The 26,720-nt window shown below is 30.4% G+C and overlaps 1 protein-coding gene across 1 annotated transcript in view; it reads left to right on the top strand.

The window, feature by feature from the left end:
* Nucleotides 1-26,720, top strand: part of LOC107437090 (dynein axonemal heavy chain 5) — a 165,860-nt gene that overhangs the window by 102,648 nt on the left and 36,492 nt on the right. The window contains exons 43-55 of the mRNA XM_043043611.2: nucleotides 1,425-1,552; nucleotides 4,413-4,581; nucleotides 5,453-5,608; nucleotides 6,944-7,099; nucleotides 8,067-8,249; nucleotides 9,623-9,727; nucleotides 12,409-12,662; nucleotides 13,721-13,911; nucleotides 13,993-14,114; nucleotides 14,932-15,100; nucleotides 18,189-18,341; nucleotides 20,999-21,225; nucleotides 22,397-22,669. Coding sequence (XP_042899545.2) covers nucleotides 1,425-1,552; nucleotides 4,413-4,581; nucleotides 5,453-5,608; nucleotides 6,944-7,099; nucleotides 8,067-8,249; nucleotides 9,623-9,727; nucleotides 12,409-12,662; nucleotides 13,721-13,911; nucleotides 13,993-14,114; nucleotides 14,932-15,100; nucleotides 18,189-18,341; nucleotides 20,999-21,225; nucleotides 22,397-22,669 — 2,286 coding nt within the window. The remainder of the gene's footprint in view (nucleotides 1-1,424; nucleotides 1,553-4,412; nucleotides 4,582-5,452; nucleotides 5,609-6,943; nucleotides 7,100-8,066; nucleotides 8,250-9,622; nucleotides 9,728-12,408; nucleotides 12,663-13,720; nucleotides 13,912-13,992; nucleotides 14,115-14,931; nucleotides 15,101-18,188; nucleotides 18,342-20,998; nucleotides 21,226-22,396; nucleotides 22,670-26,720) is intronic.

The raw sequence follows: 26,720 nt of genomic DNA, 5'->3' as shown, positions 1-26,720 counted from the left end.
TTCAGGAAACCATACGCGTTGGATAAAAATATAAAAAAAGATGTTAAGATTAAAGTAAAATTCTTGATACGTTTCCGTTCAAGACAAATGTTATCAGAAGCTAAAAGTAAGTGGCTATGTAAAATTTAATTCGATTGTTGTTTAATTGTTACTTTAATTATTAGCTAACTTTATTTAACTTGTATTAAAATACTAAGAATAATAAACACATTTAAAGAAGTATTCAATAAATAATTAAAATATGTAAAGCTCTTAAAATGTATGTGGCAATAAAATTCGATTATTCTTTTAATATGAATTCGATATTTGCCATAGCCTTTTTTTCCTAATACGATTACATTCATGTAAGGAATCTGCAGCGCATCTAACGCCCTGTAACTTTAAAATCAAAACAAACTGCGGAATGGTATCGGTTATTATTGTATTGGTGATTGGGTCAGTAATTGCGGCAAACTGAAGATATTTTTTTTTGTCACATTTTCATGTACAAGAAGAGTAAATAAGTAAAAACTTCTCGCTGTTAGTCCCTTACCCAAAGTCCTCTATTACTTGCCAACTCCTTCCGTTCATGACGGATGATTATTCTCAAATACTTAAAGTGGTGGTAAAATCTAGCTTTACTGTTGTATTAAATTTAATAAATTTGATTACCAATAATTTTTTTTTAACTTTCTCATTCTTTCTTCCTTCCATGTTTTTTTTTTTTAATGCATAATTTTAATTTGAAGGTTTTCAATACTCTAGTCAAACTGTTCATTTATATTTTCCAAATACAAATTTTTAATTCAAACACTAACCAACTTATTCTAATAATTTTTTTTTCTTTTGATGAGACCAAAATAACATTTTTCTAATACATCACCATTTTAGTATTTTATAGAACCAAGCTGTCGCATAAATGAAGGATTCGATTCGACATTGGTGTAATATATTTATTTTTCAATAGAAAATAGAGGGGGGGAACAAAATTAATATAAAGGAAGAATCATCATCTCTCATTATTTACTATATTTTTTGTTTTTATTTCAGAGAGCAAAATTATATATGCTCAACATACCTTATTATGTACGTCACCGATATTGAACAAATTTTAATATTAATATCTGATATATACATTCTGTTCCTGATTTAATTTTACAGATAATCTATAAACGTATGCATGAACAATTAACATAAGAACTGTAAAAGTCGTCATCTCCTAGCAATTGTCATTACAAAATATTAGAGAGAAAATTAATATTATAATTTGGCCGGTTCTACACTGCTATGCTTTCTTTTTCAAATTGATCGACGATAATTGATGTAATAAGTATAATTATAAGAGAATAATACATCAATATGCCTATGGATATTGAGATTAATTTTGAATGTAATGATCAATTTTTCTCTGAAACTGTTTTTTTTTTCCTTCTTTTTTTTCTTAGAAATTAGCTGAAGAAGCTGCAGTGTGTCGCCGAAAGATGTCGCGAGCGTCTATGCTCATAACTGAGTTAGGAGGAGAATACAAGAGATGGACGAATGAAAGCAAACAACTGAAAGAGCAAATCAAAAAGTATCTTCTAATTCAAAACACTTTTTTACTATAATTTCATAAATTAAGACTAGTTAAAAAAAAAAAAGACGCTATGTTCGTCGCTTGTCGTCTGTTTTAACATGCTAGTTTAAAGTTTTGAAATTCACAAAAATGCAACTCACATTTTTGACTATTCCGTAATCTTTGTGGAGTTCTTTAACGATTCAGTAATCGTAATTTTTGACAAGATTTTTTGCCCCAAAATTTTTCATTCTTCAGCATCTTTAAAGCCATTCTTTCCATTTGACAGGATGAGACAGGGATTAGTGCTCTCGTTTGACAAGTATATTTGTTTGGTTCAATTCTTGGCTGCCTCTGAGTAACCATTCATATGGATTGCTTTTACTCTCTGTTGCATTTTCTATTCAAAAGTGTTTATCGATATGTAACATTAAGCTTAATGCTTTTGACGAAATTTCTATTCGTTCATTAAGCTTCGTACTAGTGAGGTTGTTAATTTCACTTGCTCGATTCACTTGACGAATTGTTAGTTCGTAACATTTCCCAAGGAATGATTTTTCAAAAAATAAAAAAAAGAAGGAAAAAAGGAAGAATAAGAAGAAAATTTTGTTAATTGAAAATATCTGGGGTTTTTTAAGTGAAAAAATGGACACTAATACTTTTTCTAGTTTGACAAATTGATTTAAATTGAGAATGTTAGTCCGTCTTAACTCGTTTTTTTTTCAGAATTAATTAAAAGTTAATTTAATATTAAGTAAAAAAAAGATCATAGTCCTTAATAAGACGAAATCGTAACTTTTTCCTGAACAATATAGGAATAAAAATTGCTGACTAATTTCTGAAACAATATATTAAGGATTATAATTGTTGTTTTTTTATCATTAAATTTTATTAAGTTCGGGTAAGGGTAGAAAAAAGGTGCTTGATATGAGATAGATCTATAATTTTCTGCATGTGACACTTATATTGTCGCAGAAAGAGATGGTAGATTCTAACAAAATCAATCTAGAACAAAAGCTGTGGGGAGGATATTGAGAAAACAGAAGATTTCTATTGGTTGTTGTGCGAGCATGGTTGATGTTAGCAAAAATTGCCTTTCTTGAGTTCTTGAGTTCGTCACGACATTGAAATGTATTATTTTTTATCAATTCAGCGTGAATGATTTATAATGCTTTTTTAATTTCGTGAGTAATAAAATTATCATAAATCGAAATTATTACAATTAGCGCTTTAATATTTAATTTGTTTTGATACTATATTAATATCTCATAAAAAGGCCCTTTCCTAGATTCTGCAGATTTTTTCGTATTTTTATTTTTTGAGACATTACTGAGGTGTTTTTGAGTTTTGTAAGTTTGCGTATTTCGCTATATCTACAGAACTGTTTAAGCGAATTGAAAAACTTTTTACACACAGTTATAAAATTAGTTTCTGTAAAAATAATTCCGTGATAAAAATAATTTTTAACAAGTATTTATTATTTATTTTATAATAATTATTTTATAATTTATTATTTATATTTCGCTATATCTACAGAACTGTTTAAGCGAATTGATAAACTTTTTTCACACAATTATAAAATTCGTTTCTGTGAAAATAATTCCGTGATAAAAATAATTTTTCATAATTATTTATTATTTATTTTATAATATATTTTATTATTCGAAATCAATTCAATAGTTCTAGAAAAAATAAATTTTAAATATCTGAAGTTTTTAAAATTCGATTTCACAGGAATTATTGGACCAATTTCATTCAAATTTTGTATTTTTCCATATAGAATTACTTTCTTCAAAATGATGTAAAAATTTACTAACCTTGCAATTAAAATTTATTTCGATTATTACTAAATAAAATAATTAAAAATAATAAATAAGGAATTATTAAAAATCGTTTTTTTTTTGCATGAAATTTTTGTGTCTGATTTCGTAACTTAAAATATCGTCTGCGGTTAGCATATTTGAGGTTTCCCCTTCTACCTATTAAAATTGTATCCTAGTATGAGAAAATCTGATCTTTGGATCAAAAGTTATCTAGGGTGATTCATATTTTTTGTTTGCTTTTTGAACACTGTTTGTTTCGAGAGCAAACAGCAGCGGTCGTCATAGCACCGCATGTTATGACAACGCGTACGCACTGTTTGCTCTTGAACATGCATCTGATTTGTACAGTAGATTTCTGATCAAAAATGACATCTAAACATCTACAAACATCAAAATTGGACTTAAATAAAGTTGTGAAGGTAATGCATTATTTTTTGATGCAAATAGTTTGAGAGCAATCAAATTCGCAGTGTCAATTAAAGTGACTACTTTATCTTTTCGCTTAGTTACCGATGATTTTAAGACTCTCTTTTGAGTTTTCAACTTATCCATAATGTAAAATCGAATTGAAACGTTGTAGTAAAAGCGAACTCATCTTGAACTTAAAATACACTTTGCACTGTAGACTAGATTTCTAATTCCTAAAAAGGCAAGGTGAATGCAAACTTCGTTCAAGGGATGAAATTCTCTTTACTGACAACTTTAGCAGTATTTTATAGGCTTTCTCGGGCCATTTTCTCAGGTCATTCATTTAAACTCACCAAAAATATCAATGCATAATAAACTTAATAAAAAATAAAGAATTCTAAAAATTATTAAACAGCAGCAGTTGCCATAGCAACACGTTCAATGACAACGCGTGCTCGCTATTTGCTCTTGAACACTGTATATTACATTTAAAAATACTAAGCATGCTAATCATAATTTTGAAAAGCGTGGATTAATACTAGGGTCCTTTCCCCTAGATTAAATATCGTTGCTTAAACCTATATTTGCTAAATCCTATTTTCACTCAAACCTTGAGTACTCACGTGTCACATTTTTCTTTTCTTTAGACTAGTTGGTGATGTTCTGGTAGCTACTGGTTTCCTCTCATATGCTGGACCATTTAATCAAGACTATCGATCATCACTCATGAGCTCTTGGCATTCAGAAATTCTTAAGCGAAAAATTCCGGTCAGCCAAAAAATAAATACCATGGAGATGTTGGTCAGTGCATCCACGGTAAGGAGAAACCCAACACTTTTCTTTTCATTACTTAGAAACTAAATAAATACAACTTAATAACACAACCTAACTTGATTAAAACTGAACACTGTAAAGTTTCGAAACTATTCAAATTTTATGGCATTTCTGTCGGCGAAAATCATTGTAAATATAACATTTTTCAAGTCAATGAAGTATGTGTTTGAAGCAATATTTATGCATTCTTTGGTTGAAATAACATAGCTCACTTTTTTTAACCTAAACGTTATTAAAATTGGCTACATCTTTATTGCGGTGATTAGTTGAATCATATTATCGTGCAAATTAACTATATGGCACCTAAACTTAATTATATGGTACTTACTTGATGACACATTCCTACACTTTTATCCAACCTACTTGCAAACCTACTACTACCAACCAACAGCCTACTTTATCAAAATTTTATAGTAAAGAGAGAATTTAAAATTTAATGCTGAGAACAATGTACTGATAAGCCACACGCTTGTTGAAGAAAACGTTTAAGAAAAAAGAAAAACGTCCAGTTCAAACTTAAACGTTTTTGTTATTTTGAAATATTGGGGAAAAACTTAGTTCTTAAATACTAATTCATCACCACAACTAATGGTACGTTAAAATAGTACACCTTAAATGATAGTTTCAACTATCATTTAAGTTGTACTATTTAACAATTCAACACCTTACTTAGTTTCTAAAACATTGGCATTGTAATATAATATGAACTATATAGAAACAATTGTATTATAATTATTATTTTGTGAGTAGCATCAAAATACAGAAAATATCATAGAAGCAATTCTTAATGTGTTCGTATAAAAGGCAAAATTATTCAAATTATTGTCGTAATGAGTGAAATTATGTTTTTCAGATTTCAGAATGGAATTTGTGTGGCCTGCCTAGTGATGAGCTGTCGTCACAGAATGGCATACTTGTCACTAATGCTCTTAGATATCCTCTTCTAATCGATCCTCAAGGGCAAGGGAAATCATGGCTGAAAAACTCTGAAGCAAAACACGACCTACAAGTAAGATATTGTATTCTAATAAACACAAATGTTAAGGATTTTAAAAATTAGTTTTTAGCATCTCATCCAAGTTCTATAATGTCATATTTTGACAATGTTATATTCTTACAAATTGTTATCCACAACTTAATTAGTTTTAAATTTATTCACTGATTAATAGAAGATAATAATTAGGTTTGAAGAAATGCTACACTCAGTTTTGCATAAGGTTAAATATAGATGGCGCAATCAACAAATATATTCATATATTTGGTTTAACGTACAGCAGCTATCGTCTTAATACATCTTTAAAATATTGAAGAAGGAAATTTGATAATAGGTGTGTAAGAGAATTCAATAAGTAAACTTTTTTTTTCGTACAAATTAAAAGCAGCCTCAAGTCTAAAAATAATTAAATTTTTTTAAAGAAAAAGCAAGAAGGATATTGAAGTGGTGTTAATAGGATTATAATATACTATAGTTCCTCTATTCAATTCTAGTTGAGAGTTGCAATAGCTGAAAAATTGTATTAAACATTGGGGTTGAGAAGGAGAAAGGTAAATGGGGTTTCTCCCCACTCACGTCATTTTCATAAGTGCAAGGAAATTTTCTTTTGCAGAGTGAATTTTTATTTTATTTATTTATTTATTAGTAGAATGCGAACTTTAGGTTAAAGATATATTAATAATAAAACTAAAATGAACAACATTTTAATTGAAAGGATAACTTTACAAAAAATTAAATTGCAAAAGTTTTTTTAGTTATTTTTATAAAAATATTTGCCATCATTTAGATAATTATTTTTATTGTAATATAAAAACTCTTTTTATAGTACTAAATTTTTAATTTATTCGATGGAATCTTGCTATCTTTACGATAAAATCTCCATGGATGAATGTTCGAATCTGGTAGTCAAAACTTAGACTTCTTTCCGATTAGCTAGAACACTCAAAACTGTTTTGAAACGCAGGCGTTTTTTTCTCGAAGCTGTATTTCGAAATCTATTGTGTTCATTAATATGCAGCCTTAAACCTAATGGTTTTGATGAAACTCGTGTTCTCATGTTCTCAAACAATGAACACTGTAATTTATTCAATTTGCTAAAATGTTTGCTCAGTGCCCTTGAAACCCTTGAGCCCCTTGGTTTAGCCAAATTATTTTTTTACAGTATCCGTTGTCTTCATTTTACAGTGAAATATCTTTTGTAAGAATGCGATTAACAGATAAAACATTAACGTTTACAATATATTACATATTCCATCCCATAACTAAATCTAAAATTTATGAAAAAGTATGACATAGCAACAAACAAAAACTTATCGAATTTTCTAAAATAAACAGTAACATTTCTTGCAGATAACATCGTTAAACCACAAATATTTTAGACAACTTTTGGAAGAATGTTTATCACTTGGCAAACCTCTCCTTATTGAAGATGTTGGAGAGGAATTAGATCCAATTTTAGAAAATATTTTAGAAAAGAACTATATTAAAAGTGGATCAACATTCAAGGTAAGTAGTGACTCTTAAGAACAAATTTTAAGTTCAAAAAAATAAAATGAATTAAAATAAAATAAATTTTAATTTATTTCGCATAAATTCATAAGCATGTGCGGGAGATATGCTATTCATAAACATTCATCTGATGATCTAGGAAGATACTTAGAAAATCATCTTCCTATTCCTTTCACTTTAAAAGTTTCAAGTGTTCACGTATTTTAAGACAAATGTTTATGAATATGGAGTAAAATAAACAAATTCACAACATATTACTTAAAAATTTGCGAAGAAATATTTTTTGTGACTTCAAAAGCACTAAAAAAATGTGCTTAAAATAACTTTTTTTTCCAAGATAACATTGTAACCAGTTTTGGAGCATAATGGATTATATTATCGTTAAAATTTTTTGTAACTTCAATACGGTTCCAATACGGCTTTATTACGGTATCTAGTTTAACTACATTATTGCGCAAATTAATCCTTTTTTAAAACTTTTATAATTCGATATTAAAGCTAAACTTGAATTAAACTCATTATTAATTTTGAAACAAATTTGCACAGATTTTTTTAAAGGTACTGACAATATAAAGACTTCTCAGTTTTACGTTGAATACACGTATGTTTACGTAATTATTAATACAAGTTGAATACACGTACATTGCAATCACTACCCAACAACTTGTGTTAGTTACAGCGTTTGCACAGAGAAATTTGCTATAGAGCTTTTCGTACGTGAATTTGCGGGATACTACGTGAAAGTGCTGAATCTCATGGTTCAACGTTGTACTAATTTTTATAAAATTGCAGTAACAAATATTTTTGAAAACTTTAAATTCTAAATTTGAAAATACTGTTTTAAGCGATAATAAATAATTAATTAACATTTTATTCAATAGAATAATAATAATAATGTTTAATGAATTGATGAAAGAACAGTAAAAAATTCCTATTTCCTAAATAATTTTATATTATTATCCAGGTTATGTTGGGAGAAAAAGAATGTGATGTAACAGATGGTTTTCAATTGTTTGTAACAACGAAATTGCCAAATCCAGCCTTTTCACCAGAAATAAGCGCCAAGACTTCGGTGATAGACTTTACGGTCACAGCTAAAGGGCTAGAAGATCAGCTACTTGGTAGAGTCATGTTATCCGAAAAATCGGTTCGTGAATCATACAGTTTTGCTTCTTTGTAAAAAATTATTATTCGATATTGTTTAAAAAATGGCTTTTCAAGAAATATTCTTAAAAAATTTGGTAACCTGCTCTTAAATTGAGTTTTTACGAGTATCATTCTTTTTTAATCTAATAAATTGACATTAATATAAAACAAGTGACCCCCTTTAAAACATTATAAGTAAAATAGAAAAACTTTTAAAAAAATGGTTGTATGCAAAGGAAAAAAAATGGCTTCACGTATGAGTTGTAAGTAAAAAATTTAGAGCCGGGATTTTTCCACTTACCAACAAAAAAAAATTTAAATAAATAAATAATCGGTGAAATAAAAAGGAATTCACGGGAGAAGGTAAATTAAATATTATGTGAACATTTTTTTGCTGTACCTTATAACTACAACATGACGTGACGTAATTTAACATAAGTGTTAATAGCGCTTTCATTATTTAGTTGTTAACAAAACGAATGAAATAATGACTTCAATTATGAAAAATTAAATCCAAATTTTTTTTTTGTCAGCAAAGCTTTTTTGATGATGTGAATTAGTAATTTTTGGTTCTAGTTATCTTACGTAGGATTACTTGTTGCTTCTCATATAGGGTGACTAAAGCAACGAATTTCTGATTTACATTATAAAGAAACTTTGCTTGCAGAAAAAGTTAGAACAGAAAAACATATCGTCTCAAAATTTTTGCAACCTACTATAAAATCAGAGAATGGTGTCATACAAGTTCATGAAAGTAGTATAAGTTGAATCCAAAAATATTTTTTCTTGTGCCTTGTGTAAAATTATTAGTTTGACATTTGTTTTAATATAAAGCTGAAAGTAATATAACTTAGAGGAAATACTCCAATTTGGAAATACTATGTATCGCACATAAGATCTGACGGTCAAATAAGAAGTTTGGCCTGTAATAAAAAAGATTTTCTTCTGTTTTTCACTAGAATACGGTTTTGCAAAAGCTACGGAGATAATTGATGTGAATATATGAACTTTTTTCTCCGTCTAATACTTTAACATTAGTATTATTCCTGTTTAAAATGAAATGTTGAATGTTGAAAAAATCTTAAATTTGATTTGTTTTCCATTTATTATGAGAAAATTATTTGGTAAAAATTTAAGAAAACAGCAATACTTCTTTTTTCCATGGATAACACAATAAACTTCATATTTTATACATAGCATATATAAAAAAATTGCAAAATTATCAATTACACAAAATTAGTTTTGATTCGGTTGCTAATGATAAAAAATTGCCTATATACAAACATATTTTTTTTTCTTATGAATAATTCCATTGCAGTTATTTAAAAAAATACTGTAACCATTTTAACCTGAATCTTAAATTTTGAATTTCAGGAATTAGAAAATGAAAGAGTTAAAGTCATTAGTGAGATTGTTGAAAGTAAAAACAACATCAAAGAATTGGAAAACAATTTACTGGATCACCTAACTAGCGCTCAGGTACTTTGGCAATTTAATTGATATTCTAATTTGAACTGATGATATAAGATTTTTTTTATTTATTTCCAAATGTCAATTAATTTGATGTAAAAATTCCCTTAAGCCAACTGATTATTTTGCACGACTTAAAAATATGTACAATATGACAGTTAAGAACAGAACGCATTAATAATACTTTTGATCTAATTATTGGATTTCCACGTAATTTTTATAAATCATGGAACCAATCCTCACGGTGCTAGAATATTTGTGCTAACAATATTTTAAAGTATGAAATCAGAAACAAAAATGTTCTTTTTCTGATTAAACCTGCATTTTTCGACGAGTTTGATTTCTTGACCCTACAAATAGGAGAAGTTGCCGCAATTTAGAAAATATGTTCCTAATAGTTTAGGCAGGAGAGCGAAATAATCATTTTTACATTATTTTTAACTATGTAGTTTTCAATGACAAAATTCAAAAATGCAACTTTTTTATACTATTCAGTCGGAAAAAAGGAAATCGACAACCGCTCTCCTCCCTAATTTATTGAGACAGTATTTTCCAGAACCCCCCCCCCCTGCTGTTTTGAAGAGCCTGGAATCAAAATCATTCTAATATAAAACATGTTAATGGGATACCTGCAAGTGACGTAGTGTGAGTAACTTGATGCTGATTGGTTGTTGAAACGTGGCATTTGTTTACGTTAGCAACTTTTCCTTCCCTTCTGAGCAACCCAAGCCCAAAAATCAACAAAAAATATCAACAAATATTAAATTTAAACTAAGTAAAAGACGTAGACGAGGAAGAATTATATTTCAACAAATTCGATCTGCGATACGGCTCTGTATTAAGATAAACTTAACGTAAATTAACATTAAACATGAAACTTAGCTCAACTTTAACTCGCTAATTTGCTTATAAACGATCAGCAGGTGATACGTCAGAGGTCACACGTGTGGGTATCCGTGATCTTATTCTTCTTTTTGAAGTGCAAGTACCCAATTACGAGAAAGTAAGTTTTCAAGTCTTATTTCAAAACTTTAAAAATCGTCTGCTCAAAATAATTACTAAATTTAAGGCTAGTCTCACAGGTAATCAAGATTTCATCTTAGAACGTAACAATACGATTGTTAGATCAGAAATAATTAAGGTGTTCTGTTTTTTAAATTGTCCCCTCTCTATTTTATAAAGGGTGTTTTGTAAATTACGCCTGTTTATAATGAAATTAGATTTTTCTTTCGATGATTGGCTTCACTTTATTCATTAATTTATTCACTTCGATTTAGTATTCTTTCAATGTAACAGCCTGAGAGCGATTTCCTTTCCTGCAACGCATTTTGATATTGGAAAGTTATCACACATATGAAGTATCATTCGCAGTGACTGGTTGTAAATTTTATGCTATCATTGTGCTTGGCAATGTCTCTAGAACAACAACGATTACGCGGCAGATACTTCATAAAATCTGTAACAATTGTAACCGAAAAATCTATAGGTTGAAATCGTTATGTTTAAACAAAACATTGAGTTAGTGCAAGATAATATAATAGATGAATGGTGAATTCAAAACTTCATTATTTCTTTTCATATATTTCTAGCCCAAAACCATATTTTCGAAAACATTTCCTACACATTAAAATCATTTAAAAAAAATATTCATTTTCCTTCTCAAATCCTTAAAAATTATAACACTTTTCTATAAAATGCTATAAAACTCTATTAATTGTTCATAAAATAATAATAATAATAAAGAAATTTTACAAAAAGTTCTTCAGTGAAAACCAATCCTCAAAATTTCTAAAAAGGAAATTTATATTTATCGAAAATAGAAAAAAATCCCTCTCTTTAGTAAAGCAGTCTAAGAATGGGTTCCGTTTAGATTTCTTAATATAGAAAAAGTGCAAGTAGATATGCATTTATTATTTTCAATAATTAAATTGTAAATTTTAAATAAATTTTGAAATTTGCTCGAGATATAAGCGAAAAAATTGGCGATTTCAAACCAAATCTTAATAGCTAAACTCTAAATCGTAGTAAACTAAATATCTTGAATGTTGAAACTGGAGATTAGTTATAGGTCGCTGTTGTAGGTCCAAGTGCAAAGAATTTTAATCCTAACCCTGAACCCGAGATATATAGGAGTGCTTAGATCCCGGGTACGCCCGAGATATACGTCAAATAAAGACCAAAATTGAAGTTTCGCCACTTGGAACTTTGAGGTCTCGCATGGCAAGGAAATTCCTCATTAAAACCTTTTTAATTACTAACCTGCAAAACAAAAAGCGAAGAGAAAAATCTTGAATTGAATGTGAAAGATAATTACCAATAACAGTAGGCAATTAAGTCTTTCATCTTCTGTAAGATTCCCAATCAAAAACTCTCTTTGTAAACCGTAAGAACTTAAGAATTTATTTTTATTAAACTGTGCTTCACCAACTTCTTTTTGCAAGAAGATCTAAATAAAGCAGTAAGAAAGAGTATGAATGTTCGAGCCCACTTGAGCCTTTTTTTCATTTCACGAGCCGGAGCTTTCGTCGGGATTTCGAGCTCAGCCCATTTCATCTCTATTTGAAACACTCTTTATTACCTCACGGGTTACGTTCTCAAATATTTTATGGAAGTAGAAAATTCATTTTAACGTATAATTCCTTATAAAAGTTAAAAGTAAGTAACAATTATATTTTCCTATTTTATTTTAGGGATCATTGGTGGACAATGAGGGCCTTATGGGAATTCTCCAGGACACAAAAGCTACTACTCTCCAAGTGTCTACCAAGTTGGGTGTAGCAGCTACAACGCAAGCTAAGATAAACGAAGCCAGAGAAGAATTTCGTTTTGTAGCAGCCCGTGGCAGCCTCCTATATTTTCTTATAGTGGAGATGAGTGTCATCAATGTTATGTACCAAACATCTTTAAAGCAGTTTTTAGGACTTTTTGATATTTCTATTGTAAGGTAACAGAGAGTAATCAATGTCTGATTAAGGAACATGAAAAAAGCGCTAATAATGCTACATAAACAGTCGATACGATAGTTTCGGATCCATAATAAAAAGTTTTCAGTGTTGAGACATAAAATGAACGAGAGAAACGCAGAGATGTAAAAGAATATTATAAACAAATTACATCAAGGGAAAAAGGTTTGACTGATTGAGTGGGGTGAACAAGCTTAGAAAAGATAATCAAATTATAAAAAGGGACAGTTGATAAAGACTTGGGGGTAGGATAAGAGCGCCTAATGTTGCAAGATGTAGAACAGTGGTTACCAACTGGCGGCCCGCAGGCCACATCCGGTCCGCGAAGCCTTTTTTTGTGGCCTAACGAATTAAAATATATTAGTTGTCATTTTTTAGGACAATTTTCGAAAAAAATCTACATGGATTAAAAGTACTTTTCTTCGTTTAAAAAAAAACTTAATTTCTTCGTTTCTGGAAATTTGACACACCAACGGTGCAAATAAATTATTTCTCAGGTAAAGATCTACTTCTTATTTTAATTTGTAATTCAATGTTCCTTCAAACATAAAAGAGTCCTATATAAAATTTTGATAAAGTTGCGGCCCGCCATTTGACTGGTGTTTTTAATTGTGGCCCCCGGCCTCACGTAAGTTGGAAATCCCTGATGTAGAAAATAAAAACAAAATGGATTTCCAAATATTTGGAAAGAATAGGAAATAAGAATTGTCATTAAATAGATTATTAGAATTTTTCAAAATATAAAATGATTCCCAGAAATCTAGGTCAATTGTTGAGAAACTGTGTTGAATGATTTTACCCGAAGAATACTCAACTACTTTTGATTAAAAATTCAGCTATGAAGGACAATGGAAGACTTATTATCCTGATTTTGAACGCATAAACCATTTTCTTTAGGTCGTAGTTTTAAGAGTACGTTTTATGTGGTTATTACTCGTGCTTTTTTATGCTATTTTGCTCATATATTTCGAAAAGTTCATGCTTGCTATACTTGAATAAAAGCATCGACTAACATATTCTTCAATGCTGATTCTTTTAGGTCAGATCCAGACGCAGATATTCAAAAAAGAATTCGAAACATTAGTGAGTATTTAACTTATGAAGTGTACCGTTACGCCGTAAGGGGATTTTATGAATGCCACAGATTTCTTTTTGTTCTTATGTTGGCTTTAAAACTGCAAATGGAAGGTGGAAAAATCCAGTATAATGAGTTCTTTGCTTTCGTTAAAGGTAAATAGCAGTTGATACATTTCATTCGATTTTTTTTCTATTCATAATACCTGTCTACAGCAATTTGTTTTTTTTCTGCAGGAGGTGCCTCTTTAGATCTGAAATCAGTCAGAACTAAGCCTTATACTTGGATACCTGATGTGATTTGGCTCAATATTGTTCAACTGAGTCGGTTACGCAACTTCTCAACACTTCTTGATGAAGTAAGAGTAACAATTTTACTTCATTTTCTACACTTTTAATATTAGTCACTTAACTTTACAAAACAATTGAAAACTTTATATCATGCCAGAAACATCATGTGGTTTGTTTTTTAACAGCGCCAGGATGCAATGTTTTTTAAAACGTTTCTTAATGTAGAGCTCCTATATATTTATAGACATCATAACATTATCGGGATTTAAAATGCAAAAGGATTCCTCTCTATAACTCTCACATACCCTCATCAGAGATAAAAATAATACTATATTTTAATATCTTTTTAAAAATTGAATAGAAATTATGCATACATTAGATGTCAGAAATTAGTATTTAAACTTCATTATGGTGGGACGAATTAATTATTTATGACGAGATTACGCAGATTAAAACTAACCAGATTGCCAGATGAAATTTTAATGCGTTTTTAATATTCGCTATTCAATTTTATCCCCGCAAAAAATTAGTTCTGATATTTTAAATATGGTCTTTTTTATAATTTATTTGTCAAGCTTTTGTTCATGTTTTTTTCTCCTCGCTTAATTTATCAAGTAGAGAAAGTATACAAATAGCAGCGTTAATTTTTGTCCCCTTATGTGTATATGATTTTGAATTCATTTTTGACCAATATTTCAATTTATTCTCGTTTTATTTAATCATTCATACCCTATATTACTCTATTATTTCATAATATACAATGCATAATATCCTACACAATTAGCAATAAGCGTTAAAACCCATTACTTAATTTATGAAAGAAAATTCCAAACGAAAGATGAAATATTTTACAAAATATGTAAGTACCTGTCTTTAATTTTTGAGGTATGCAGCAAAGAACAGGAATGGAAAATCTGGTATGACTCTGAAGCACCGGAAAATACGCCTTTCCCTTGTGGTTATGACAAAGTTTTAGATTCTTTTGGAATTTTATTGATGATAAGAGCATGGTGTCCAGATAGAACACTCTCTCAAGCAAAACGATTTATTTCGGGTAAGCTAACCCATTAATAAAATCCTCTTTTTGTGACATTTATTATATTAAATTATTTAAAAGATTATTTGCTTTTATTTTGCAGTCCTTATCTTACTATACATATTAAATAACTTCCTTACTAATTAGAATTTGTTGTATTAAATTATTACATATTTACATTAAAGTTCATTGTAATATAACTATATTACATGCATTTTAAATATTGCATTAATATTGGATTAATTCAGCTAATATGATTTTACTGGATAAAACATTAGATAAACTGAACTTATATACTATTCATATTCTCATATGAATAGTATATAAGCGACGTAATATTTAACATTATTATTTAACATAATGCGCATAGGGAAATTTGATATTATGTGATATATAGTTTATAGCAGACTGTTTAAATTTCTCAGTAAAAAAAAAGCATCATATTATTTTTTAAATGTTTACATTTTAGCTCGATCTTAGCAAAGAAATAGGTAGGCGATAATTCATAGTTATATGTTTCTATTGTGACTGTAAAATCTTTATGGTCTTATATTACAGAGTTAGCCTAAATGCCCAAAGGACACTTTTTTATTTACAAAAATACAATGCACAAAGAGAGGTGACACATGGAAAGACACATATACTCAAGTTTCAGGTAGATATGTTCATTATGGGCGTTCTAGGTCACCCCCAAAAGTAATTCGGTTATTGTACATTAGTTCAATAACATGCCCCTGTCATCACAGCAGCAGTGCTGTGTTTCTGCAGTGTTAATGAGATTGGACGTAGGCAACCTTTGTCCTTCAGAAGTTGTCATTGGGAGTAGTACGTAAATATTGTCCTTCATAAGTTCATGTTCAGTTTGCAAAAAAAAGTTAACATCTTTAGTAACTTTTGATGTAATGATTGGATTTGCACATACTGGAACTCAATCCTAATAGGTGAGGAACTTAACCTTAAATATTCTCATTAATTAGTGCAAACGCTGTTTTAAGTTAGATTAGGCTAGTTAGTTTTGGTTAGGTATGTATTAAGTTAGGTTAGATTAGATTTGGTTAGGCTTAGATTACATTAGGTTAAAACATGAAAAACATAGAGTTATTTTGCTACCTCCTTACATGATCTTTGCAGAAACACATTATTGCTGCTGTGATGAAAATTAATAGAATCATTTGATTAAATATATGGACGAAAAAGAGTTGTCGTTAGTATGCGTTTCGGGTGAATAAAGGTGCATACGCTGAACATTTGTCTTATGTAACTTAGTGAGTGTTCCGGGAATAACCTGTCTTTGTTTGTCTTACACTTATAAATAAACAGTTCTTTAAAACAGGAAAAAACATTTAAGCTAACCTTGTAATTCTTCAGATACCATTCCTCGAGGTGAATAAGGGTTTGGTTTAGTATTTTGTCAGTCAGGAAGGAAGACCTTCTCTTTGGGGTCTCAGTCCAAATGAGGAGGTCATCGGTATGGAGTAGACATTTGATACCAGGGATAGATTCTTTTATTTTATTTTATGACCGCCGTTGAACAGTCGACCCAATTTTTGGATTTACGACTACTAATGTTCAACGCCGTAGCCTTGTAATTTTGAACCAATCCAGAAGACAAGGAAACTCCTGGATCGGTACCCCCAGAGGTATTGATTTGTTATGGGAACATGGAGGACTTTGAGACTCGACAGATTTAACGTGCATCAGTCAACATTTACTACACGTGGAGTCTTTGACCGGCGGGGACCGAACCCACGAACTCTTAGACATGGGCCCGGCACCCCACTGACCAGGCTATCCCGGCCTAGTAGCGACAATTTAATTTTACATAGATAAACTAGCAACGTTACATTACAGACTCAAAGGATGGACATCGACAATAACAGTACAATATAAAATAGCTAGTCACGTCACAGGTATTTTTATTTATTTATTTATTTATTTTTTTAACTTTTTTTTTTTTACATTTAACATAAATGGCCTCCACGGGTAGCTGAAAAGCTCCGGACTCACTGTCTGTCCCCGGGGACTGGGAGCAGGGTCAGTGGTGTGGCGTGTGTGGTGATCAGTCACATTGGCTGCTATTGTGAGCCAGTCCGTGGTTGATTGTGTGTTATGTATGTTTTGTTTATGTTGTTTTGTGTGTTTTACCTATTTTTATTATGAGTAGTAGTTGAGGCAGTGTTTTGGTGGTATAGATTGAGATATGATATAGATTAGTGTATTATTGTGTGTGCGTCAATCAACAGTTAAGCCATCTCTTGTTTGTGTGGATCGAGCTTGTGGGGTTTTTTTTATTTTATTTATTTATTTATTTATTATTATTATTATTATTATTATTATTATTATTATTAGCCTCACGGACAACAGCTTGTGTTGACTGACTGCCTGCCAAATGTTTGCTGGTCAGGGATGGGGCCAGAGTGTGTTTTTATGCTGCAGAAATGGTTTGCTTGGAGTCCTGACACCTCATGATTTTATTTGCTGCCAGTATTTTTACAAAGTTATTATTAGGTTTTTAACTTCTGGACAAGGTCGTTGATATATATGTTAAAAAGAATACAGCTTAAGACTGCTCCCTGAGGGAGTCCAGTCTGAAGAAGACCATATTTTGAAAGTTTTGTTCCGTATCTGACTCTGCAGAGGCGCTGACCTATGAAACTCTTGATCCAGTTTAGCATGTGTCCAGCTATTTCCATATTGTAAAGTTTAAGTAGGAGATTTTCTTTCCAAACTGTATCATATGCTGATTTCAAATCGACGGCAATTGCTGTAAGAACTTACCTTGAATCCAAAACGTCTTTTATAGCTTGACTAAAAAGAGTTACATGATGCGAAGTTGATCTTGACCTTCGAAAACCAGTCTGTTCTTCAGCAAGCAAGGAATGAGACTCCAGGTGCCAATTGAGTCTGTTGTAAATCATTCTTTCCATTGTTTTACACATAAGGCTTGTCAATGATATTAGTCTATAATTACGTTATAAATTATTTAATTCGATGTAAAATATCGGTCATGGTTAATTTTTTTAATCTAGTTTTAAAGTCCAGTTTATTGTTTTATGTATTTTTGGGATCCTTATTTATTAGAATTAAAGTTTTTTTTCTGTTTTAGCCTCTTTAGGTTCGAAGTTTGTGGAAGGTGTTCTTCTTGACTATGAAGATATGTGGCAAGAATCGGATAGCCGAACACCTCTAGTATGTTTGCTTTCAACCAGCGGTGATCCGAGCATGCAAGTTCATTTTTTTGCTAAAAAGAATGAACTGGGTATGTCATGTTTATAATATGCACTCTTTCTCATGTCTTCTAAGATTTAATGTTATTCGAATTTAAAGGAAATACCTGTATCTATATTTTTACTTTAAGCGATTGAAAACGAGTTTATAGTTCTGCTAAATTTAGACATATTCAAATAGATAGATATTAAAGTTATACAGTTGTAACTCACCTTGTATGCAACAAAACAACTGGGGACAGGTTGTACCAAGTTTCTGAGCAGTGGTCACGTAAAATCGAGATAATCCGACTTAGTGATGTTTGATGTCTGAGCTGCCTTTCTATGACATCCAAAATATACTCTATTGGATTAAGATCCGACGAGCTGAGTGGCCAGGGCATTTAATTGGTATTCGTCATTATGCTCTTCGAACCACTTCAATATTATTAAAGCCTTGTTAATTGAGGCGTTGTCAACGCTGGAAAATTCTATTTCCAGTTGGGAAAACCGATGCCATGTATGGGTGCAACTTATCCGCAATTATATTCAGGCAGTTCTCAACCAATGTATAATTCAGCCTCCACCAGCTTGTGTTTAACATGCAGTACATTTGGTGAGCAACTGTTTGCCCGGAAGATGGCGTAAATACGGTGGACTTCACTTATCCACGATCCGATATCCATGTAGGCATAGTTGGCAATGTTGGAACTATGCGATGTAGGTTACTGTAGGCACAGTTTGTAATAACACTGGGTCATCGCAAACCCAGGCTTAGAGGTAGAAAGACACTTGGCCAACAGAGGTCACAAGCGAGTTAAGAAGATACTTTTGGATATGGGGACGTCTGCTGCGCAGTCCCATATCCAACAGTGTCTACTTAACTGTAAGTTCCTATGAACTCCCACCTGAACCTGTACTGTACTGAGCTGTCAGCTGAGCCACTGTCTGGCGCTTATTTTTTCCCCCATCGGGGAAGTTTTCAGCTTCGTTTTCTTTGATGGGGTGTCGAAGTTTATCACCTTGATGTCTACTGCTTGGCTTCACCTTCACTTATCCACTTTGCATTTATTCTAAGAACGGCAGACTGTTAACAACCTATCAGACGTGTGACTCAAAGACTTGAAATGGCCAAAAGTTTCGAAACGAGTATCTTCGAAATTCGTTTCTAGTCTTCGTTCTATTAAGATTTTCCAGATACAAAATTCTCTTAAATCAGTAGCCTTTCCTATCACTCGTGAAAGTAAATTAAAAAATAATGTCTTCCCTTCTTCAGCCGTAGTTCAATAGCATTCCAATATAATAATGTGACCTCTGCGACATCCAAATGAATTCATTGAAAAATGGGGGGAGGAGTTATTGTCAGGTTCATTCTGCTTTGACTCATTAGAGTATAATCTAATAAATAATGTTAGAAGATAAACAGGGCAGAAGATATATTTAATTAAATAAGATCACGCCTTAAGTTAGACAAAATCATAAGATAATATCTAATGATCTTGAAACAGTGTTCAACCATAAATTGAGGAGGTATTCTAGAAATATCATTTTTTTGTTGCTGACTTTACAATCGACGGATCAAGAAAAGTCCCTTACTATTAACAAAAATGAAACAGTTAATGACTTAGAATCATACACTCTCGTCACCCCTAAAATATTCAATATTTGACAGAGAAGCTTTAAAAATCTGGGGTCTAAAAACAACTGTCTAAAAACATCTTGCAAATTCAAAATCATGTTTTCGTAACCACCTTACATCCAGCACTAAAATCTGTAACTAAACTTAACTAAAATTTACAATGGTGCTGCCAAAATGTTACATGGATTGTTTTTAAACCACCAGATTGTTTAACGAAACAACAAAAAAAATATTTCAGAAAAACAACATTTAAACCTGAGATGAAGAAAAAAAAGGCTGTGAGTATTTTTCTGTAATTAACTAACTATTTTTTACTTTAACCTATTTGCAATTTTGGCCTAGTTATTTAGTGATTATCCAGACAACTGAGATATTTCTTCTTTTGTAAGTGTATTTTTAACGCTAAATTGAGTCTAAATCTGAATAGATAGGAAAAATAGTTCAAAAGAAAAATCTAAATAAATACAAGTCAAAAATAACACTTTTTATGCATAGAAATCCTTGCAACGTCTGAACTATAAGTCAAAAGTTGCTAAGGTCTATTGACTAGTATTTGGTTAGAGTTGTTCCAAAACAGTACATTGGAATACGATTCCGAAATATTTCACTGGTAATAATGCCTGACTTCTCTAGATAGCATTCAAGTTTAAGTTCCTCCTCTCTTTTCCTGCCAAAATCCGAAGCTTGAGTTCTTGCAATTTTTTTAAGACTAGCAAAAAAAAGAATGTTTAGGTAAAACTTTCTTCTTTTCTTTTTTCGGATTTCTTTGTTTCGATGATTTTTGAATTAGCTTTACAGTAATACAAGCTATTTGTTAAAAATTAAAGGTAAAGAAAAATTTTACATTGAAATGAATTACAAAACAACAAAAAATACTATTATTTGTAAAGTTTATAGCATCGCTAGTTTATATTCCATCTCTTAGTTGAGATTTTCAATTAAATACTGCTTACATTGTTTTGTTTAATATTTAAAAACATTTTTAAAGAATACTATAAACTGCATAGTTTTATTCTCTTCTACAGTTTTGCATTTAATTGCAAATTACTGAATAATGACCTTTTTTCTTAGAGTATAATGCAGTTTCAATGGGACAAGGACAAGAAGTACCAGCTCGTCGAATATTGAATAAGATGTGCAAGACTGGTGGTTGGGTTATGCTGCAGAACTGCCACTTGAGCTTAGATTTCATTCAAGAAGTACTAGAAATTTTGTCCGAAGAAAATGATATTCACGAAAACTTTCGACTCTGGATAACAACGGAAGTACATCCAGTGTTTCCCATCAGTCTACTTCAGGTACACACTCATTTACATTTGTCACTACTTTTAATCGGTTGTTCCTTATATCATACTGTCGTAATTTGTTAATAATAGCATTGTCTTATTGTTTAAAATCTACGTTTCAAGGAATCAAAACTGATAAGAAACAAATTTGGATTTTCAGTTCGAGAGTTAATAAAGTAACGGTAATGTAACTCAGAAAGTAGCAGAATATCGGGTATGTGCAAACGGGATATCGGAGCAGTGAGGGGACAATGCAGTTGATGTGAAGAGTACATAAAACCATAGATCTAGTTGTAGCGTGGAAGTAGTTTCGTGGAAAAAACGGCTGCCAATGTTATCAAGAATTATCTACAGCGTGTGGCGAGACATTTCTTTACAGGGCAGTTTTACAATAGGTTTTGAGCTGATAGGACTGAAGATGCTAAATTGTACCTCGCAGGTTGACCCCCATTCATTTCTAAACATCTCGCTGTTGTCGTGAGTGGTCTTCTTTCTGTAGACCATTAATAGATTGTTCTGGAATTATTCGTTGAAGTTGGGCTCAATCACCATCAGATGTCAGTTGGATGAGGCATAAGAATTTCCGACATGCCATCTGTGATCGTAACATTAACAAAAAACTCTTGCCATCTAAGTACAAGACTGCTGATTAGTTTATATTGAAGGGAAGTAATGTAATTTTAATTATGCGTTCATGAACAAAAAGTTTTCTTATATGTTGCCATTACTTTTAAATATACATTTATATTATTATAATCATCGTATATTATTCAGCGATTCTCTGTACTTAACTGTATTCATATCTTGTTCTTCTGGGTTTCCTATACTTGTTGCAAATTAAACTATAAAATTAAAGGAAGCTAAATATATGTAATACAGCACTTAATAACAGGTTTGTGAATTGTGGTAAGAATTAGAATGATGTAAGCGATAACTTATTTAATAATGTGTTTTGAGTGTATTGTTTTTTCTTATCTCATTTCCCTTCTGAGGCCTACTTTATGAGAGCAGAAACAAGCTAGTTGTGTAATAACTTTAAAATAAGATAAAAATGACTTGAATGAAAATGAAAGTGTAGCTAACTTTTTCAGTAAATGGAGCTTGACCACTTTTAAAACTAAGTCTTCAAATGTGTACATTTCTACAGCAAAAATAAATACATCTAACTATTTTCATACTTTAGATTTCGATTAAGTTCACAAACGAGCCGCCACAAGGAATTAAAGCTAGTCTAAAAAGAACTTATGCCAGCCTCCCAGATGACATACTAGAATACAGTAATGCTCCCCAATGGCAGCCTCTGCTTTTTGGCATTGCTTTCCTGAATACCATTGTCCAGGAAAGAAGGAAATTTGGACCTTTGGGCTGGAACATTCCTTACGAGTTCAACCAGGCTGATTTTCTGGCTTCTATGAAATTCATGCAGAAGCATCTTGATGATATGGAAACGAAGAAAGTATGTTATTATTACTCTTCATTCAATTAATTTTAAATCCTTTTGCTTAGAAATGAAAAAGTGCAGTTAAAGTTGAGTTTTTCTCTTTGTTGTATGAATAACTCGCAATTGATTAGTTGCGAGTTATTCATACAACAATGGAGTTTCATACCATAAAATAATCAAAAAGATTGAACCGTTTGGAATCAGAAAATAGTGAAATTTTAATCACGTTATAATATATCCCTTTTTCCCTTATTTCGAACCGTTTTCCAGATAGAAATCCAAACTCCACAGTTTTCACTTGGGGGCGCTGTAAGCGGCGTAATTTAGTGCATAGCTATTTTATTATGCATTGATACCATTTCTATAACTTTAACTGTAATTGCTTCACAGTTAAAAGGGTGATTACGAGTTTTATTGAGCACTTTTTGTTCCAAATAATTTCAAGATCGGGTTCGAAAACGTCCTGTGGTTTTTGGTTTTAGGTTACCAAAAGAAAAAACTTACTCATTACTATACTGCTAGTAACATCAAAACTTTTAAATGGTTTGCTTCCAAATGCAAAGCAAAAGCTTGCTTACCAAAGAATTTTTCGATAAATGCAAGTTTTATCCGATATTTGTCTTAGATATTACCATGTCTTCTGAGTTAAGTTCAAAACTATAAATTCTTGAAGGTTAATTTAAATACTTTATCTTAACATTTTGTTTAGACTGTTCATCGATGGTGATAAAGTGAAATAAATCATGTCTGGATTTAAAATTTTATAACAGTGCACAGAAATGTGTTTGAAATGTCTGTATGCATTTTAATGGCTATATTAAAGGTTAACGAAGAATGTTGTATAAATCATTTGTTTGCTTATAATTTCAATTAAATTTTATTATTTTTAAATTTAAAAATTTAATTTTAGCTAAGCATTTCATATGCATTTAATAGTATTTCAATTCAAAGAGGCTCAAATCAAAAATTCTACAATTTTTTCTTCGAATTGAAGTAATAAAATATACTTAGGCTTGTAAAGACTATTTATAGCAATTTTGTAATAAGTTTTGCTTGTTTTCGATAATATCAAGCATTGAAGTTTTAGATAAAGTCGAAATCTTTTCGTAAAAAAACATCACGAAAAGAATTTTAGATAAACATCACATATCTTGCCTGTATATAAATAAACTTTTTTAAATAAGGTTATTTGTTGACTCTTCGAAAGCATAATATTTTATTCTAAATATCAATCCAATTTTAAAGTAAAATATTTAATATAGTTTTCAAAGGTCGTATATTAATGCAAATTGTTTCTAGACTTAAGTAAGAAGTATATGAAATATTCCCTTTTTTCCCTCACATCTAATATTTTATTCACTTTTACTTTCCACTTTATGAATTCGAAAATTTATATCTGGACTTTCAAATATCTTATTTGTCTTATTTCTTACATTTTCTCTTTGATTTAGGAGGCTGTTAGTTTTTTTATATTATTTTTTTCGACATTGTAAAGAGTAATAAATTAAATTCGTTATAAAAACCTTCAACGAAAAATAAATTCTTTGATGTCTGAAAATTTCATATCATTACAGTAAAGAATATAAAATTGTATGTACAGGGGATGAATGAAAATAAGAAATATTTTACTTGCGTTATTTCGAAATGTGTGGAAAAAATAAACTAAAGATTTCTTATAGAACAAAACTGTTGAAACCCATTTGTTTGAGAAATAAAATTTAATAAATATCTTTTTTTCATTCAGTAGGCTTAGAACACAAGAAAATACGGGCGACTCCTTAACATTCTCGTTTTGCTCACCTCTTTTAACTTTCTTGATCAAAACCGTTACATCAAAATTAAAAACCATTAAATTAAGAAATTATAAATATTTTTATCGTATTAACAATTCCGATTCTGTAAGGAAAGTTTAAAATCTTCTGAATGAAAATTCTTTTCTTGCGTTGACAAGAAAAATTGATCTAAACTAAACAGTTGTGAAGAATTGAAAGGTCAAAAGCGAATATTTCATATCAACACACAAAGCATTCGATATTATGCTCATGCAGATTCAATAATAATAATTTTATTCATTGTTATTGTTATTCATTAAAAATTGACTATTAGTCGGGTTGTTATGTTTAAGTGTAATAAGAAAGAACTGTGCTCGAAGACCAGAAAAAGCGTGAGTGACAATTATAAACGAGGTAACATTGAAAAATGTGCAGAGGACGTGACGTCATACATGTTTGTTGTTTTCAACCCCTTACCGATCGGTTAATTTTCAAGAAAACGGTCATAAGAGTGCCTATTTTTTTTTGGCTTTTGTATTTGTCTTACGTAATTGATTAGTGCTGACATCTAGTTTAAAATGAACTAACTATGTACAATTACCTTAATATCTTGGTACTGCCATCTGGTGTGTAAAATGAGAAATAAAATGCTTTCAGAGCAAAAGAAATTAATTAGTTTTATTTTTATTGGCGCGTTACTACTGAACACTCCAGCCCGTCAATAACACGGGAGCGAGAAATAGAGGGCGAAACCTCACCCCGTCATTTTCACGGGAGCGAGAAGGAAGGGGTTAAAAAGCATTGTATGCTTTCTGCAAGTTTTTCAATCGCATGTCATTTATTTGAATTTGAAATTTTTTAATTCAATAACTTATAATTGATTAAAAAACTTACTTTTTTAAGAGAACTGACTTTAATAATTGATTTAAACTCTTAAGATTTTAACTCCTAAAATTCTTCTAATAGAACATAATTCAAATAGGTTTAACTTAGTAGCGAAGTGAGTATGGTTTACAAAGCAAACCATATAAGATTGCATAAGGCTTTGGGGGTTGAGGTTGAGGAGCGTCACCGACCAGAGAGTGGAGTCCACTAGTATAATTTATTTACCGTTTCATATCATTGTAAGGCGATAACTAAATATTTCTATCAAATAACGGAATTCGTTTGATTGGATGGAGTCGTTATTTTTGAGTCGTTTGTTTTGGAAAATTCCTTAAAAATTTAACATAATGTAATAAATGGTAGAATGTTGAAAGTTTTCAACGTGCGCAAATTCAAGAAATTTATATTTTTTGAGAATGAAATATTGAACCAAAAAGTTGAAATATTGAACCAAAAATGAAATATTGAACCAAAAGTTTTTTGAAAGTTGTGATTCATAAAACAGTTAAATACAAATTTAATGAAGGAAAAATCGTAAAAGCCCTTACCCGGCAATGTGGATGATTCAAATTAATAACTTAATATAACTTGTCCTTCTGTAATTTTGTTTTAGAAATGCTATTACACATTTTTCTGAATGTTTAACAAACTTCACCAATATTCGAAACCTGTGTGATTATGCAAGGTCCTTAAAAAGTGTTACGTATGATAGGTTAATTGATAAATGATAGAATAACGTAGCAACTAAACAACATGGAACATCATTTATTGTTTCATAATATAAACTAAGGGACAATTTATTTTTACACTGTATGCATTGTATGCAACAAAGTTGAGTTCTTTTTATCTATTACTCAAAAATAATTGAAAATCAAAAAATATTGAACAAATTAAATTTTTATTTTACAATAATGAATTATAAAATTCATAAACTAGTTATAAGCAAGTTGCTTACGAAGCTGTTTTTGAGAAATTGCGCATTTTTTTATTATACAATTTCGAGTTTTATCGCCTAATAATAATTCTAAACAATCACCTCAAACAAATACATTTTCAATCAAATTTTACTGATTCCTTTTTCTTTCTAAAATCGATTAAGTATAAATCAATATACGCCATAAATGTAATAAAAACATCATTAAAGTATAATACAAATTGAATAATTGTTATTTTAAAGTTGTTTTTGTTTTTTTAATTTCTTTAGTTGTTGTTTTTTTTTTTAAATTTAAGGGGTACCACCCCTTTTTGCTTAATTAATTCTCCCCCACGATTGATATTTTTTTCTGAACGTAACAATTATTGTTACAGCCAAATTTAAAATTATTCAATTAAAATAATTCAAAGTATCTTTTATTGTTAGCAGATTTGGTTACTCAGATAAGTTATTCAATTTGATTGGGAATAAAAGT

Source organism: Parasteatoda tepidariorum, chromosome 2, assembly GCF_043381705.1.
Source record: "Parasteatoda tepidariorum isolate YZ-2023 chromosome 2, CAS_Ptep_4.0, whole genome shotgun sequence".
NCBI classification, from domain to species: Eukaryota; Metazoa; Arthropoda; class Arachnida; order Araneae; family Theridiidae; genus Parasteatoda; species Parasteatoda tepidariorum.
Note: the sequence above shows the minus strand (reverse complement) of the source record. Positions and strands in the feature narration are given on the sequence as shown.